Source organism: Strigops habroptila, chromosome 2, assembly GCF_004027225.2.
Source record: "Strigops habroptila isolate Jane chromosome 2, bStrHab1.2.pri, whole genome shotgun sequence".
Taxonomy (NCBI): Eukaryota; Metazoa; Chordata; class Aves; order Psittaciformes; family Psittacidae; genus Strigops; species Strigops habroptila.
The window spans coordinates 46,419,748-46,436,932 of record NC_044278.2 but is presented as its reverse complement, the minus strand read 5'-3'; the positions used below and the strand labels follow the sequence as shown (position 1 = coordinate 46,436,932).

The window sequence follows — 17,185 nt, the reverse complement described above, 5'->3', positions numbered from 1 at the left end:
GTGATACAGCCGGAAGCTGCCCTAAGTATGAGGGCCTATCCATGTGTCAGGCAAACACAGCATTCAATGTGCTGCAAAATGCAGGAGGCATCTGCCATTCCCCATCTGACTACTGTTTGGGTCATGCCCAAGTCAGCCAAAGCGGCCTCAAGTCCAGCCTCAGCGCTGTGGCTGCACAGCAGTGTTAGCACAGTCATTACGTCTTCCACCTGAGTGATATACGTGACCATTCTCCACTCCCAGGGAAGAACACTCCCTAAAAAGACCTACCCCATCAGTTTAACATTGCTATTCACTAAAAAAAAATACCTGTTTAACAGAAACTTAGTATTGCACAGCACCCCATAACAATACTGGTATCTTTGCTGCTGCTTTCCAACATCTGTGTTTATGCCTTTATCGAGACATTGAGTATTTATTTCCAGTGACTCACCAGATCTGCTGAAAACTATTGCCTCCAACCCAAGTACAAGATTATCATTGTAAACGGCTGTGTTGCGCTGGGCCTGTGCTCTCAGCTGTACTCTTTGGTCATGCAGTTGACTGTACTTTTTGACTTGCAAATAAAGAGCTGCAATGCCAGCTATCATAAATAAAATGGCAGTTCTTAAAAGCAAAGCTAAAGTATAGGAACCTGGCAAGGAGTTGTGTTTCAGCCTGCAGTCTGAACAGCTAGCAAGTAAGTGCTCTGTATAGGACTGGGGAAGGGGTCAGGGAAAGGGTCACCTATAAGAGGAACATTTTTAGATGACATCTGAAACCCAAGCACTGAGTGCATCTGTTAGTTGTTATTAAAACATCTGTGGCATTTATTTTGCAATGATACAGATGTTAGCCTGTACATACGGGCCAAGTTCGTTTTTGGGTAATTACCTTCTACTGACCTAAAATTCACTATGTAGTTAAATTAGAATAAGTTATTTGCTCTTCTTTATGCCCGTACAGAACATTGTATTGCGCTCTAGCAAGCTGCCATGTTTCATTACAGAGATGGCTGTTTTTCACAGGTGAATGATGTCTCATGCATTTCATATGTGGTGAAAACTGGAAAACCCATTTCAATAGTTTTGGACAAGTAGCTCAGAAGGAATGTGAATACTTAGTACCAGAAACTGAATTTCAAGATAGTTTTACAATGAAGCTATCTGGAATTTTGCTGATTTAGGAAAGTTGAATTTCAGCTTGCAGCCAGTGCGTCAAGACTTATTTGTTCTAAGAACCGCAGCTTGTATTCACCCCCGTTTACAAACTGCCTCCTTGACCTTGCAAAACATGTGAGTGTAGAACTGGCACTGGCATGGTAATGGGGCCAAAGATATTAAAACTGAACTCTAATAACCGTTAACAAGACTTTTTTTCTCTCTTTGTGATCAAAAAGATGTTCTAGCTGAATCAGCATCTTCAGAACAAGGCATCATTGACAAAGAACCTGTGAAATGAGATGACCAGCAGGTCAAAGGAGGTGATCCTGCCCCTCTACTCTGCTCTTGTGAGACCTCACTTGGAGTATTGTGCACAGTTCTGGTGTCCTCAACATAAAAAGGACATGGAGCTGTTGGAGCGAGTCCAGAGGAGGGCCACGAGGATGATAAGAGGGCTGGAGTACCTCCCGTATGAAGACAGGCTGAGAGAGTTGGGGCTGCTCAGCCTGGAGAAGAGAAGGCTGTGTGGAGACCTCATAGCAGCCTTGCAGTATCTGAAGGGGGCCTATAAGGATGCTGGGGAGGGGCTCTTCATTAGGGACTGTAGTGGTAGGACAAGAGGTAACAGGTTCAAACTTAAACAGGGGAAGTTTAGGTTAGATATAAGGAAGAAGTTCTTTACTGTGAGGGTGGTGAAGCACTGGAATGGGTTGCTCAGGGAGGTTGTGGATGCTCCATCCCTGGCGGTGTTCAAGGCCAGGTTGGACAGAGCCTTGGGCCACATGGTTTAGTGCAAGGTGTCCCTGCCCATGGCAGGGGGGTTGGAACTAGATGATCTTCAGGTCCTTTCCAACCCTTACTATTCTATGATTCTATGATTCTATGATGGTATTCTGTAAATTAGAAGATATATCCCTGCACTCCTTGTAAGAGTCAGTGGCTTAGGACTAGCTTTTCCATTTCTTTTACTTAAATGTCAAGTGTTGTTATTAATGATTATTATATGAGCAAAATAAGTTTTAAGCCTGAGGTGAAATGGTACAGAAAAAGTATACGTGCCTCCACATGGTAAGCAAACATCTCTGGGTTTACCTAAAGCGAGAATTTGTATTAGTTTAAGGATTTTTGTATCTTTAAAGCTGTACAATTTCCTAATGTGGACTGAATACACTGAAATTAACTAACTTATGCCTTCACAAGTACTATTGTATGGAAAGGGGAATGAGTTATATGAGTAGAAGTCATTTTTATACCAAAAAATGCATCTCCAATAGGATTTGAATTCTAGTAATTAAAAAAAAGAAAAAAAAGGAAAAAAAAAAGAAGTACCTCTGATATTGATGTATCATAGTGGTATTGACAGATTGCCCAGCCAGCCCAGGCTCAAAAGATCATGAGAGGTATCAGTCTGGTGGATCTTTGGTCATATTGATCTCACCATGCTTATCTGGGGTATAAAACATCTGAAAAGGAGCACCTAATTTTGCTCCGATCTACCTAAGTGCCAAAACAGGAACAGTGAATACCACCTTATGTGTTTGGTTTGACTCCTCTGAGACTACTACAATAATCTCACCTAAAATGTTCTTCTAAACACTTGCTAGAGCACAGACAGACTGTTCAGCATCCAAATGGACATCCCTCATCCTTATACGCATTAACCATAACTGCACAACTTACGGGCATTCAAAACTAAAAGCTTAGAAAATTAAAAGAATGTGCAAAGTGCAGCAGCCCCAGTCAACAGGGCATGGCCTTATGACCTCAGACACCACAGACTGAACTGCTCCAGTTGGGCACCCTCTTGCTACAGCAGCACTGAATAGTGTGTCATCACGAAATCTTCCCAAGGCATTAATTTCTGGTCATCCTGCAGTGTCAAATGAAAACACAGAACTTCTTACAGTCTCAGATAATGAAGATGATCAGAGGTCTGAAGCACCTCTTCTACAAAGACAGGCTGAGAGAGTTGGAGTTGTTCAGCCTGGAGAGGAGAAGGCTCTGGGAAGACCTCAGAGCAGCATTGCAGTACCTAAAAGGGGCCTACGAGAAATCTGGAGAGGGACTTTTACAAGCACAAGTAGTGATAGGGCAAGTGGGAATGACTTTAAACTGGAAAAGGGTAGTTTTACCCTTTTTTTACAAGTTTAGTAGATGTTAGGAAGAAATTCTTCACTGTGAGGGGTGGTGAGGCACTGAAACAGGTTGACTAGAGAAGTTGTGGATGCCCCACCCCAACTTGTGTCTTTTGCATGCTTACAAAATGAGCAGATTACCTGTGGAGCCATATCTCTGGAAAGCTCAAAATGTCCTCAACTTTCGGTACCCATAAATGTACATACACATTTAGTCGAACAAACACATAATGTTATTGCCTACAAGAAATGTCTGCATAGAACTCATCAACAACAAATATCAAAGTAGTAAGTTTAAGTAGTTCATTCTTCTTCCATTTACTACTGCTATTACTATAAAATTTTTCGAGGTATCTTATGTAAGAATGGATTCCATACCCAGAGATAAACATCAGATTCATACTTAAATGAAGTTGTATGGCGTTTGTAACACTGACCTCTCATATGTTCCAGAACTATTCTTCAACTCAAAGAGGAGTATTTGTTTTCCTCTATTTGGGCGATGAGCAACATCATTGACATAAGGAAATGATAACGTGGGTTAGCACTGTGATTTTTGGATGATTACAACTTTTGTCCTTCCAAAAGAAACCATAATGGGCTATCTATCTTCTTCCTAGCAATCTCAGATGCCAGAAAAACACTAAAAGTAGTTAGCATTGGAAAGGAACAAGAGAAAAAGCAGTGGTACATTCAGTAGCCTTTCCCACCTTGGACGCTGTCTTAAATCAGACATTGAGTTCATTCCTCATTGATTTATGCTAGTGAAATATTTGGCTTATGCAACATGTCATATAGATGCACAATCCCACACATAGTCTGCACTGTTTAAACTGGGGCCCTTCTTAAGAACTAGTACTGACAATCTCCTATCAGGTGCTCAGAAGTTTGCACCTTTTTCTCTATGCTTGACAAGTTCCTAGGTTTCTTGCCTAAGAAAAGATATCCTACCCTTTTCAAACTGATGTCTGCAGAACCCACATTTGCAGATACCCATTTTTAACATGTGCCGCTCTTTGCAGCCTGACATAGATGGTCTTTGCATTAATGCTGTGTTTCAGGATCTCCTGGAGGTATTTTGATCAATGGAGGAAAGATGTTGGAATACAACAGTGAAAGAAAGACCCACTGAAGTTCTAAGTTTATTTGAGGACCTATAGCACAAACACATGCTTAGGACCCAAAATTAATACTCTTGTTTCTTTTTAAATTCCTTTATTTTTAATTTTCAAAATTCATTCTTCTCTTCCTTGCAGTCTTTATCCACAGTGGGATATATACCTCCGCTTTAAGTTGAACACATGTAACGGCTCTTCTGAAAATGAATGGTTTTCTGTGTTAGGGTCACAGATACTATTGTGGGAAGAGCTGCATAAATACCAGTGGAAATCTTCAACATTATCACTGTGTCTGGGGCCAGGACAAATGATTAAGGAACCTCTCAATAACCTTGCACTGTTTTATGATCCATCCTCTCAGCAGTTAAGCAATCAAAGAAGGTAATAGCTTTATTTTGCCAGGGAAAGCAGATTGTAGCTGCATAACAGAGTGATGACTCTCTTAATGCCCTTGTATCACAAACATTACCAAAAAGGTTTAAGCTAAGTTCAGACTAAATCTTTCCAAATAAACCAGTGTGGGGGAGTTTCATCACAAAGTTAGGGCACTTGGACATCAGCAAAGGGTACTAGCAGCATGTTGAGGGCATTTTGAACCTTTATGTGAGTGTTTTGTGCTTAATGCAGCAGTAGCAGCTGCATTAAGTTCAGGAGAATTCATATAGAAGACAAAGACTTGACACAACCAGAAGTTGAATTCCCCCTGTTCCATTGGTGTTTGAAGGCTATTCTCAGAACTAGACTCAAACCAGTTTAAATACTAGATAGATGATTTATCACCACATGAAAATACCAAGGAACTTTGCTGCTATGTATGCTACATTTGAAAATTACCTCCTTTTCTTCCATGAAGGCATTTTCTTCCCCAAGGTGTTCTTATGATATGAGCTGATCATAGTTACAGGCTCATCTTGCAGAGACAGAGTGCCTACAGCTTCCTGCCACTCCACAATCATTATAAATAAAAAAAATCTGATCCTATGAGTCATTCACCTCAATGAACTAGTTACCTAAGCATGTGAGACTCCTCTTCTAGTTAATGGAGAAAAATAGGTCCATTGGGCACACGTTCATCTCATTGTAAAGTCTGTTTGATAAACTGTTGCTCCAAACTGCGTCTTTTTATCCATTGATGCTGAAGGAGGAGCCGGCAGGTCACTAGCTCAGCTGTAGTTAGGTGACCTGAATCCCATTCGACTGAGAGCAGTCAAATGAGATGAAACCCCCTCTCCTTATACAAAGCACAAGCAATTTATGAGGGACAGCAGTCCCTCCTAGATTTTTGTCAGTTATAGAAAAATAAACAGCCAGGAAAACAACTGCACCAGGGTGTGAAGGACCTGGGACTGGCTGAACGCCAGCAATGGCAGCTGCCTGGACTGAGGAAAGCATTTCATTCCCTGCCTCAAAGCCATGGGGTGGTTGCCCAGCCATGCTGAGGCTCACAGCACACAGACTGTGAGCTGATGTGGCCAAGGAACTGCAAGGGAGTTCCTGTCGAAAAGTCTTGTTCTCTCTTGGCAGGAAAACAGGAGAACTTCTGCCATTGTGAGGCCAACACAAAGATCTACGGGGTGTCTGAAGGTCTCTTGCTTGGTCATTTCCCTGGTGAGAATGACAAGCTTGTGTGGAGTCTCTGCAGTAAGAGGAACTCCTTTTGAGGATTTTCATCATTTTTATTAGAATTTTTAGCATTATTGTGGCTCCTAGGAGTATGGGGTCAAGTACAAACACAAAATAAAAAGATGATCCCTAACCTGGTGTCTACGACCAAAGTAAAAGATGAGAGAAATCAGAGGAAGGCATTCATCCAAAGGGAGTATCAAGGAAACACAGAAAATACTGCTCAGAGTGATGGGCCATGAGTTTGAGATAGCAGGGGCTCAACCATTGTCAAATTTTATCATTAAAAAAATATTGTCTATAATACAGCATCTTGTATCCTTGGGGTGTTGCATAACGGATAATAAAATAGTGAGAGAATCTTCTGCAGCTTGAAAACATCAGGCTTGCAGGAGTGACTTACTGCCTTATCAACAAGCAACTGCATCACCCTATAAATATCTAGCATGAGACGTCTAAATCTGCTACATGTCTGACACATAGTAGTTTGCACTAATTCTATCATCACCATTGTATTTCATTTCTGAGGTGAGAAAGAACATCTACTTTTCAGTAGCTCCAATAAAATCAGAATTTGAGTTCTCTGTCAGCTATGAACTTCTGATATATGAAGTCCCATCCTTGACTGTATCCCCTCTGGAAGCCTGATTATCTATGCATTATAAGTGCATAAATAATAAGCTATTCTGAATTACAGTGAACATGACCACAGAGGGACAAAACAACGAGATATTTTGACTTCCTACTCATGTTGTTCCCTGAAACTGATGGGTTTGTCATGGGATTTTTCAGTGACTATTAGAGTCTTTGCCATCATTATCAGAGGCATGGATGAAGTTTCAGGAGCATGCAATGCTTCATTCCACCTTCAAATGGTGACTGTTTAAACAAATACCCAAATCTGTTCTAATACTTAGGAAATGGTTTAGGCTCTTTCAGTGCATTGCCTTACCCAGGCTGAACACTAACTTGATCATCACAGTTACAGAGCTAATAACCTGGAGGGTTGCATCAGACATATGATAGCCAAAGAAGCTGGGGTTTGGGGACTCGAAGGCAAATTACAAGGGCAGCACTTTTTGTTTACCAAAGCTCCCTCAGAAAATTAATGCCTTGATTTTCCTGCTAGTATTTTCAGCTGTGCCCACTACTAGAGCATTTTCTATAGCTGTGCCAAAAGGAGACTCCATGTAACTCTCACTGGCAAAAATACACATCAGATGTGTCACTTGACTGTAATGCCCAGACAGTTACTCCTGCTGTGCTTGTGGAGGAGGAAATGGTACTTAGAGTGGAAAGCCTGAAGGACACATCTCTACCCTCATCAGTGCCAGCTTGCCCAGAAAGAGTTCAAGGGCTGAAGAGTAGACACAGGGAAAAGTTTTGCTTCCCCCACCACCTAGGTGAAACCTCTCCTCTGTCTGCCTTGAGAGTTAAAGAGTGTTAGCCTTGGCCATCCATCCTCTCAGGAAGGGTGGCTGTGTGATGACACCAATTCATCCTGAAGTCGTGTGTGTCATGGCTGCTGAAAGAAAAACTGCATAGAGCCCTGTTCTGTAAGAAAAGCAGTGGAGAATTGCCAAAGCGTGGAAAGAAGGACCGACAAATATGTTACTTGTAGGTTTGGGAGAAACGTAAAATGGTAAAACTAGCAGTTTGACCAGCTGTTGTATGAGAGGGCAGAGGGCTTACAGGGAGACTTTTATCTGAGACTGTCACTTTTCTCACTGATACAGATGTGAGGTTTGAGGGCCTCTTTTGCTAAAACTATGTCAGAACAGCATTTGACCAAGACCCAGAACTTGTGAAGCAACTTTTAGACTGCTCCACCTCTGATGTTCATTGTGGTAATAAGTTCCTTCCAGTCTCCCTGAGCTCCAGTCTTTCTTCCAGTGAAGACAGGAGGCTTACCCATTTCCTAAACTTAGTAGTCAAGATGGTGATAAACACTTCTACTTTAGCTGAAGATGATACGTATTCATAAGTAAATCACATCAAGAGAACAGCTGTTTTATATTTTGAATGGCCTTTTGAACTAGAACAGATCTTTTGTGGTGCTACAGCAAACAAATCAGACTTTAGTAGCATGCTTACATTACCAAAATCGTCAGAGACGAGAAATTTTGGATGCTGTATTCTTGGTTTGAATGAACCAAAATATCCAAAGCAAAGAACTGAAAACATTTGAATTGTACATGATTTTGTGAAAGCGTAAATCTCAGAATATTTATTATTCTTTTTCATGCCCAAAGCAATCATAGACTGATAGTATTTTATCAAAATACCTCTCACAACTATAGACTTTTAGCCAGCTAAAACTTTACACCAAAATGAGAGAGGTTTTTCCCCAGCCATCAAACATTTCGAGAATCAACTGCAATTGTCGTTAAACAAATATTTCTTCCCACAGCCAGGTCTTTTGGCTCTCGGAGAAAACATCCTCACAGCAGCAGAAGTGTGATTTTGAAGGTAAAAACGTTCCCTGTGCATCATTTTGTGGCAGTGATGGAAAAGCCAGATGGGCAGATGGGAAGAAAAGAGTAGGTCTGCTATGGTATGGAGCTTCTTCCTCTTTTAAGCCTAGACATCTATGTTTACACCTTACCTTTAGAACCCTCCTACAGTGATCACAAAAAGTATATTTGCTTAGTTAGTGAAAGGTCACAGACGAATTGTCATGAATGTCCAACATGGTAAATCCTTGATGTACCTCAGATGCTACTGATAGCTTTGGGAGTCTTACAGTACATTTTCTGAGCCTCTACTTGTATGTTTGTTCATATTGTCTTGCATTGATGCAACCTGTTCAGGCAGCCATGATGCTCGGCACAAAGCACAGCTAGAAATATTATGTAGCAGTTACTTCATCATACACAATGTAAGGTGCTAGTCTAACACTGTGACAGGTTACAGGTCAAAAATAGCATATTATATGTGTTTACAAAGAGCATGTCCAGACTGTGGATGCTTTCTTCTGGTAATTGTCCCTTCTTTGGAAGTCGCTGGGGTTTGGACAGTGATTTTGGAATGGCTTAGCAACAGAGACCTGAATTAAATCAGATGACTATGTGTGTTTTAATACTTGAAAATATTTTTTAATGTGATGAAGGTTCCTTCAGTTAGTGCTTTCATCAGTTTCTGGCTTGCCCCAAGACACTTTAATAAATGTTTTGGAAGTGTGACTAGCCAACTGGATGGCCGGGTTTTAAAATGTCACTTCACAAAGCAAAGCCATTGCCAGTACTGAATGAACTTATGTTACCCCAATCCCATGCACACATTTTCCTGGAATTGTAATTTTTCTTAAGTAATATTTCCCTAGCAGTTCAGGAAAGTATCCTAATGTGGTTTCTGAGTCACATTGCTAATTAAAGTGAAAAGCTTTGCCTGTTTGTATGGCACATTCTCTGCATGCAACAGTGATATATGATACAGTAACATGATGCAACGTTTTTGCGATGCAACCCGACTCAAAAAGAATTCCCTCCCCAGCTGCATGCAAATAGTGACCACACTGCAGTCGGTGGCTATGAGTTCGCAAAACTAACCCAGCATGCTTCCCATCTGAAAGCATGGCTCGGACAAAGCCATCTGACATCCTGATGATAAGGAGGGCAGTCACCCTGCTCCAAACCCATGTGGCACCCACATGGGGTTGCCAAATCCCATGTCTTCAGCTTCATGTCCATTGTACTCAGTATGACACTGCTGAAGTGCAAGGACCCTAAATTGTGTTCTAGCACTAGCTGGGGGGTCCCACATTTTAAGGCACATTTGGGGAAGAAAATAGAACAAATATGAAGGTGTCCTTCAGGAAGCTGATTTTTTCTCAATGCAAGCAAACTATAATACCCTGATCAATTGTTCTGCTATTCATTGATACAGAAGCCCATATATAGCTCATTCACAAGGACATAAAAAAAGGAGCAAATTCTGGTTGGTCTTCCCATGGGCAAATGGGTTCTCTGAAGCTGTAGTGAGGACATGCAGAATTTTGTCTCCCTTCCTCAAATCCCAACAAGAATGATGAAGATTTGCAAAACATGCTGGGGTGGTATGGAGCAGGCAATGAAGTAGTTAGGGGACTGGCACATAGTGGGAGGAGTAAGAAATTCCTAAAGAAATAAGGGGTTCTTGAGGGAAAGTATCACATCAAATTTACTTCCCTGCAGCAAAATATCTCAGGTCATTTTTTCCCCCCAGGAAAACTGAGCCATACAGTCATTTTGGAACTATATCTCAAAGCCAAGCCCAAGAAACGTCAATGACCAGTTTTGTAACTGGACATTCTATTGCTGAGAGAAAGGTCTGAAAGAAACACAGATCCCAGTCATTTAGTGATAACTACAAAAACTACTGTACAAGGTTTTTAATGGGAATAAGAATAAACGAGTCACCAGCTACAACAACTGTACGTTATTTATTTTTCCCAAATACCAATATTGTGTCCACAGGAGATAAGACACAGGTAAACCTCATTCAGATATAGTCTGGAGTAGAGACGGTGTTAATGAGAACAAAATTTGCAGACACAGCAGCAGAGGTCTCACAAGCCAAAGTTTTCACCACGGTTTTTTTTCCATTTTCAAGTAGACTATTTCTCTGTTTGCCTCCTGTGGGAGCCTGCCTCAATCCCACCACATTAGTGGTTAGAAACAACTCAAATGCCTGTGAGGGAGAAAGCACAAGTAGGCTGTGGAAAACAGACAAGCAGCAGTCACTGAGCCTGAGTGAATGGCTTGTTTTGGTTGCCTTGAGACCACAAATTAACAGAAAGTTGGTCTGTTGCTCTCTGAACCCGCCTTCCCGCCTCCCCTTGGTTTCACTGAGTTTCAGATGTGAGCCATGACTGATGTCAAAGTTTAATTAGCACTGATTTAATTTCAAACAGCTGACCATTACAATACAAATGAATTTCTTAAATGCTGCATCTGGTTAATCTAAACAGCCTGATGTACTTTTCGGAGCTCCGATCTATCCCCAGACATTACAATCTTAGCTGAGATGGACTGGGCTGGATCAGCAGCTGGGAGAGAATTTTTTTGCTATTTCTCATAGGAAAGAACTTCTCTTGATAAAGTAGCAGTGTATTAGAACCCCTTATTCCTTTCCAGCTTGATAAGAGCCAAAGACAGATGCCATGTGGTATGGCAACAATACAGAATTGTTCTCTTATCCTTCACTGTACCTTGTCAATGCAGTAGCAGATAAGTCAGAACAAACTGGCTTTCCTCACAACCTCCCTGATAGCTTCTCACTCCTGAAGGAAAAGCACAATCAATCATTTCTGCAGGAATGCAGCAAGTAAATTTTCACATGTTTTTGGCTCATCACGCCTATCAGAGATAGTAATTACAGAGAATCAAAAGAAACAGTGACAAAGTGGGGATAATAAAATACTTCTGAAAACCACAATTTCATAATCTTCATTCAGAAAAGTTTGCTAACTATGAAAGGAAACTGGATATGAGGACAAAAATACTAGTTTAAACAGAGAAATTATTTCCAACAACCTTTAGAGTTGCTTTTTCTAGCTGTTTAGCAATTTGCTGTGCTTTCAGGAGTTGCCTTTCAGGAAGTTATCCCATGAGATAGAATCTCTCTTTTCTGGAAACTGAGCAACATTTGTAAGTATTTGTTAAAGAGCTGCACAGATCTATGTGAAAAACTGCATCAGTAGTAATTACAGAGACAAAAAGTTATGTCCAGCTCTACTGCTCAGGTTTCTGTGCAGAGCTTTGTTTTGGTTGCACAGATAGACTGCAGCTGGCTCAAGGAAGGGAGAGATGCAAAGCGCTTCCTGATTCCTTCCGCTCACAGTGTGATGGCTCTCCAGTATTCCCATGCCTTTCCAAGGGCAAGGCATTCTCCACTTAGGTGGTCAAGGGCCTGGGGATCATGGAGAAGTGCTGTTTCGTTCTCACCAGTGAACAAGGACTATGTACCAGCCGTGTTTGGAAAGTGGCTTCCACCTCTGTCCAGCTCACAGTGGCAGTACAAGACTGCTGAATCTAAGATGTGTTAAAGCAAAAATGACCACTCAAAGCTGTATCAGTGTTTAGTGCAGGAGTAAAACAGGTTTAGTTGTGGAAAAGGAGTGCGTGTAACAGAGAGCAGCCTTGTTTACTTCCTGGGCTAAGCAAATCTAACCCCTCGGTCTTCTGATCAGAAAACAGATTTCTAGTTCAGTGATACACCTAGCAGCTGTGGATTTCTGCTTTTCTAATGAACCAAAGGAAGGTTCACCATAGGGAGAAGACCTCTGGAAAAACAAAAGGCTATGAGTCTGTTATAACTTGGGCACTACAAGTTGTCCCCTTCTCTTGCCTTCCTCCTAACGCTTTATTAATAACATAAGGGGCAAGATAGGGCAGGAAGCAATGAGACTCCAATTCTCAGAGATCAAGACCTTTCAGCCTCATTGGAGAGGCAGTTTTAGTGTTGGAAGGCAGCTCTGACAGATCATTGGCTTTTCTTGGCAAAAAATTCTCCTCAGCTCTGATGAATATAGGACATTGCTCTTTGCATCTAATTTTAAAATTCTGGAAAAAGTAGCCTGTGTCTGTCATTGCTCTAGGAGAGGAAAAATGTGTGGGGGAGAGACAGGAAAAGAGACAGAGAAGTTTGCGGTTCCTTGGCTGAGGGGGTTTCAAAACGTAACAGACCGTCAGAACAAAACTTCAACAAGGAATTCTTAAAGCATTTCCTGATTAAAAAAAAAAAAAAAATTAGAAAATGCTCAGTCTTCAGAAAACCCATGTGGAAGTCTAATTATTCAAATCAGACTTTGCATGTCAGGCTGGCATCTGGAACCAAGCAACTGGTGTGGGAGGCAGAAGGCTTGATGCCAGCCTCAATGTAAGCCCTGCCTGACACCTGCACGGCTGAGTCTGCCCGCTGCTTCCCACCATGAGACTGCCTTCCAGTTGTTTCTGAAGAGTTGGGAAAACACTGCCAGATGTTAGATGTTCAGGGTGAAACTTTCCACGCCAGATGTCTGCCTCAAAATGATTATAATAATTTTTTTGCTTTCTCTGCCAAAATGGTTTGACTGCAGTTGAGGATGAAGCACCTTCTTCCTCCGTGTAAAAGAAACATTTTCTGGCAATCTCGTCTTTGCAAATGTTTGGCATTTCCCTGCTGTAGATCACAGATGTGAAGTTTTGACACCTGAGGAACCTTTGTTGGCCCAGATGTGTCTACTGCTGTCTCTGCAAAAATCCACCCAAATGTAAAAACTTCCAAGAGCAACATCAGAGACCTGACAAGGTTTAGCAGCTAGACACTTAGCAGATGGGGTTTGTGCTGACCCCACTCCATTCAAGAGCAGAGCCACTGCAGGTCCAGCCCGTGGGACTGCGAGCAGACGACTTGCTCTTCCTCTCCCTCAGGCCACTGGGGTCGGGCAGACAGGGAAGGGAAGCTGCTGGATTTGCTTGTGGAAGGGGAGATGAACACTGACGGAAGAGGGCAAGACCTTTCTGAGGAAGCTGAGAGCATCTGGGGAGATCAGGACTAGAAAGTGAGGTCAGGAAAAGGAAAGCCGGGAAGTCGTGACCACAGAGACAAAGTGAGAAGCTAGGGTTGGAAGAGCAAAGGGGGAACCATGGTCAGACATGACCGGAAAGCAAAAGGTTCTGGTAGGGCTGTCTCTGATAAATTTGAACAGACGTTCTAAGAGTCTGAGAGAGAAGTAGGACATCCTGACCCAGAAGGAAGCAAGTAGGATGGAGGAAAGCACATGGAGAGAGTGCGTTTCCCAGTAGGGAAACAGAGCCCAAATCCTGGAGGTGAGGGAACACGGCTGAAGTGCTGGGAGTGGAACAGGTCAGGAGTGGAGAGAGGAAGGAAGAGTTAGGCCTGACACGCAGGGGACAACCGGCCTTGGTGTGCACATGTCAGGGGGAAAGGACTCCTGTACCTAGAAAAGGATGGCATTTCTGAAGGGTGAGAAAAGCCAAGCACAATGCAGATACTTGCTGAATCATGGCAGCTTGTACGTTCACTGCATTAATTAGCATATTTGCAAAATATAAGATAATATTTAAATCCTTAGCCCCCCAAAACTCTATCTCATGATACCACACTGACACCACCTGATGGTTTAAAGCATCAACACGTTTAAAACTTCAGGTGTCCTGGGCATAGCTCAGCTACTTGAACTCATACAACAGAAAGGAAAGCAGGTTGCTGGTGATTAACCTTTCTTGGTTCTCATTAACTGTGTATTACCTGCATCCTGACATTGCGGTTTTTATCCAGGCAATACTGCCACTGATCTTAAAGAGCTTTAAAAAAATAAGTCATGGTAAGTGAATGCAATGCATCATTTCTGTGTTCTGCAAATTCAATTTGAGGTGCAAATGGTAAGAATAGGGATAAGCCTGTATACTGTTAAACACTGTCATGAAGGCCTTTTTGTGAGGTATACATATGCACACACTCAGAAGCCCACAGGTTGTTCATGTTCATTCTGGCTTGTTTTGACAAACCAGAAATCTAACATACTATGTAAAACATTAAAAGAGAAATAATCATCAGTTTAGCCAAAAATCTCTGTCTACACAGAAAGAACCAGAACAAGAGGAAAATCAGTCCTTCCCTTGTGGCAATCAGTGGACAGTGAATGTGAAATGCAGCCCTTTATAGTGTGATCTACACGATACCTTCAGATATCTAACAGTGGCAACTAACAGTGATTTGTTATTATATACAGCATCCTGTGACTAAGCTGGCTGCTTGAGAGTGGTAGCCAAATTGCAATGAAAACAATTACAGATGTACATATGTTGGACAGACAATCCTATCATAGTGAATAAGCTATAAACTGTTTTAAATTAGCAAGAAGAGCTCTTGCATATATTGTAGGCAAAGTGGATATGGGTTTAAAATCTAGTTAAAGGACTAACTAGGAGTTTACTATTATGCTGAATAAACTTGTGTCCCATGGGAGGACAGAGCTATAATCACTGCCAGTTATACAATGGTTAGTATTCTATATTAGAAAGTGCTTTCTGGTTTAAATAAAGTGACTGCTACATGTAAAAAATCAGTGATTTGTCATGCAGTGCATAAAGGTAATGCATACAAGGCTGATTACTCTGGTCCTAATGCCTTCAAAGGACTGATTCCTGAGGTTGTAAATTAAAAGCTTGTGAATGGTGCTCAGGCAAAGGGATTAGTCATTAGTCATTTTGAGGCACACATCGCTCACCACTGCTAACTTCTTGTGCTGGCAACAGCAGTCTGCAATTAAGCACATAACTTAGCATTTATTTTCTAAAACACAGGTCAGCATGCAGTGCAGTTCACAGGCTAGCGTGTGGTCATCTCTTGCAAGCAGGAGGTTTTTCTGAAGTGAAAACAAAAATATTAGCTTGTTTTGCTCTGTTAGTGAAAAACAAATAATTTGTTCTGGACCACACACCGAAATAATAATTTTTGGACTCACTGCGTATGTAGAAACTTGTCCCAGTTTTTGTTCTGATTTTTCTAAATTATTGTCCTGGATGTTCTCACATTGTCTCAGAAAGTCAGATCTGAAAAATCCTACTCTTAAGGTGAGGCTTCTGCTTAAATTTTGTGGCATTTATTATATTCAGAAGAAAGCTTATTTTCCAGGCAATGTGCTCTATTATTACTAGTTGATGCTTATTTTAAGCCCTCGAAACATCTCGTGATAAAACAAAAGAATAACATTTCTCTGATTTCTGGCAAACAAGTGAACAACTGATGAACACGTGGTTTTAGAGGAAAATTTTCAAGGATACTAATTCTTGCAATTACAAATAAGAAAGTGTATTTAAGGAGTATTCAAAATTCTCTGATTTGCATTTTTGTTTAGATTTTGCTTCTATTTTGCATGACTAACACTAAAAGTTTAAATAAGAACAAAGTATATGGCAAGTACTTACTAATAACTAGTAAAGACATAAAATGTTAAACAGCAAATATGGATTTAACTTTATTATATATTCTCTTCCCTCTATGGCTGCTAAATATTTGTACAACTAAACCACCACAAAAAAACCACCAATCGCTAAAACAGCAAGAAGACCACCACTTTGCACCTTGAATATATATAATTCTGGCAATTTGGATTATTAAGAATGAATGACAGTAAATGAAGATCACCTACCTTCACAGATCCATTCTCATAGTCAGATCCTTGCAGCAGATGTAGAAAAGAAACTATGAAAATATTCACAGTTGCCCACGGTTTGTACATTCTGATGTTTAAAATCCACAGGTTACTACACAGACGTTGTCATACAGCTAGAGGCATCTGTTTCAAAATGCATTTCTCTGTCACCAGTACAGAAAAGAAAAGCTTCCAGAATTTCTCTTATAAACTCACAAAAGACTCCAACATCCGAGAGTAAATATCTGGCTCCTTACTGCTCAAAATAATTGTAAGTTCATCTAGAAAACGTCATTTCTTAGAGGAGATTTTAGATACACTTGAAAGAAAATCATGATAAGGGTTTACATATATCTGTATGTATACACATACACGCTTACAAGTGGTCAGGTATGGATTCCAGTTAATGAAGTTAATGTATCTTCCATCAAGACACAAAGAGGCATTCAAAATCCATCTGTGGTCCAGAAAATGTAAGAAATCTGCTCTATTCTGTGCTCCGTGTTACAGCAGGCTTTTAAGATGGTAGTGTAGTGGCCAATGTTTCGAGCTCGAGAGCTGTAATCCAACTCTGTATTAAAACTTTTTTCACAACCTTCATGGAAGCTTGCAGAAGCATGTGTCTTAAATCTGATACAGACTTTGGCAGTAACACAGTCAAATTTTGGCTCTAATCCCATTTTGTCCCTACCAATAGCATAGCAGTTTTTAAACTAACTGATGCAATCTAGACTCCCATTATTTTAAAGAAGATTACCTGAAACATGAAACTTCAGCACACGTTCTTACACAGCACACATATTTTACGTTACTTCTTAAAAAAAAAAAAAAAAAAAAAGGAGGAAGGGAAAGGAAAAAAGACTGACTTTCTTTAATGTGTTCTATCTTATGTGGCATGGGGTTTTCTGAATAGGTTTTTAAAAGGAAAGTTAAAAACAAGATTTTTTTTTTTTTTTTTGTAATGAAACCTTGTGAAGCTGCAGATATAAAGGAAAAAAAATCTGTTGTTGTTGCAGCAAGTCACAA

General features: G+C 40.9%; 1 protein-coding gene across 1 annotated transcript in view; it reads right to left on the bottom strand.

Moving 5' to 3' along the window:
* The window catches only part of VEGFD (vascular endothelial growth factor D), a 30,649-nt gene extending 13,864 nt beyond the window's left edge, over positions 1-16,785 (bottom strand). Inside the window, exon 1 of the mRNA XM_030477386.1 lies at positions 16,157-16,785. Coding sequence (XP_030333246.1) covers positions 16,157-16,246 — 90 coding nt within the window. The 5' untranslated portion in view covers positions 16,247-16,785. The remainder of the gene's footprint in view (positions 1-16,156) is intronic.
* Between the last annotated feature and the right edge of the window lie 400 nt (positions 16,786-17,185).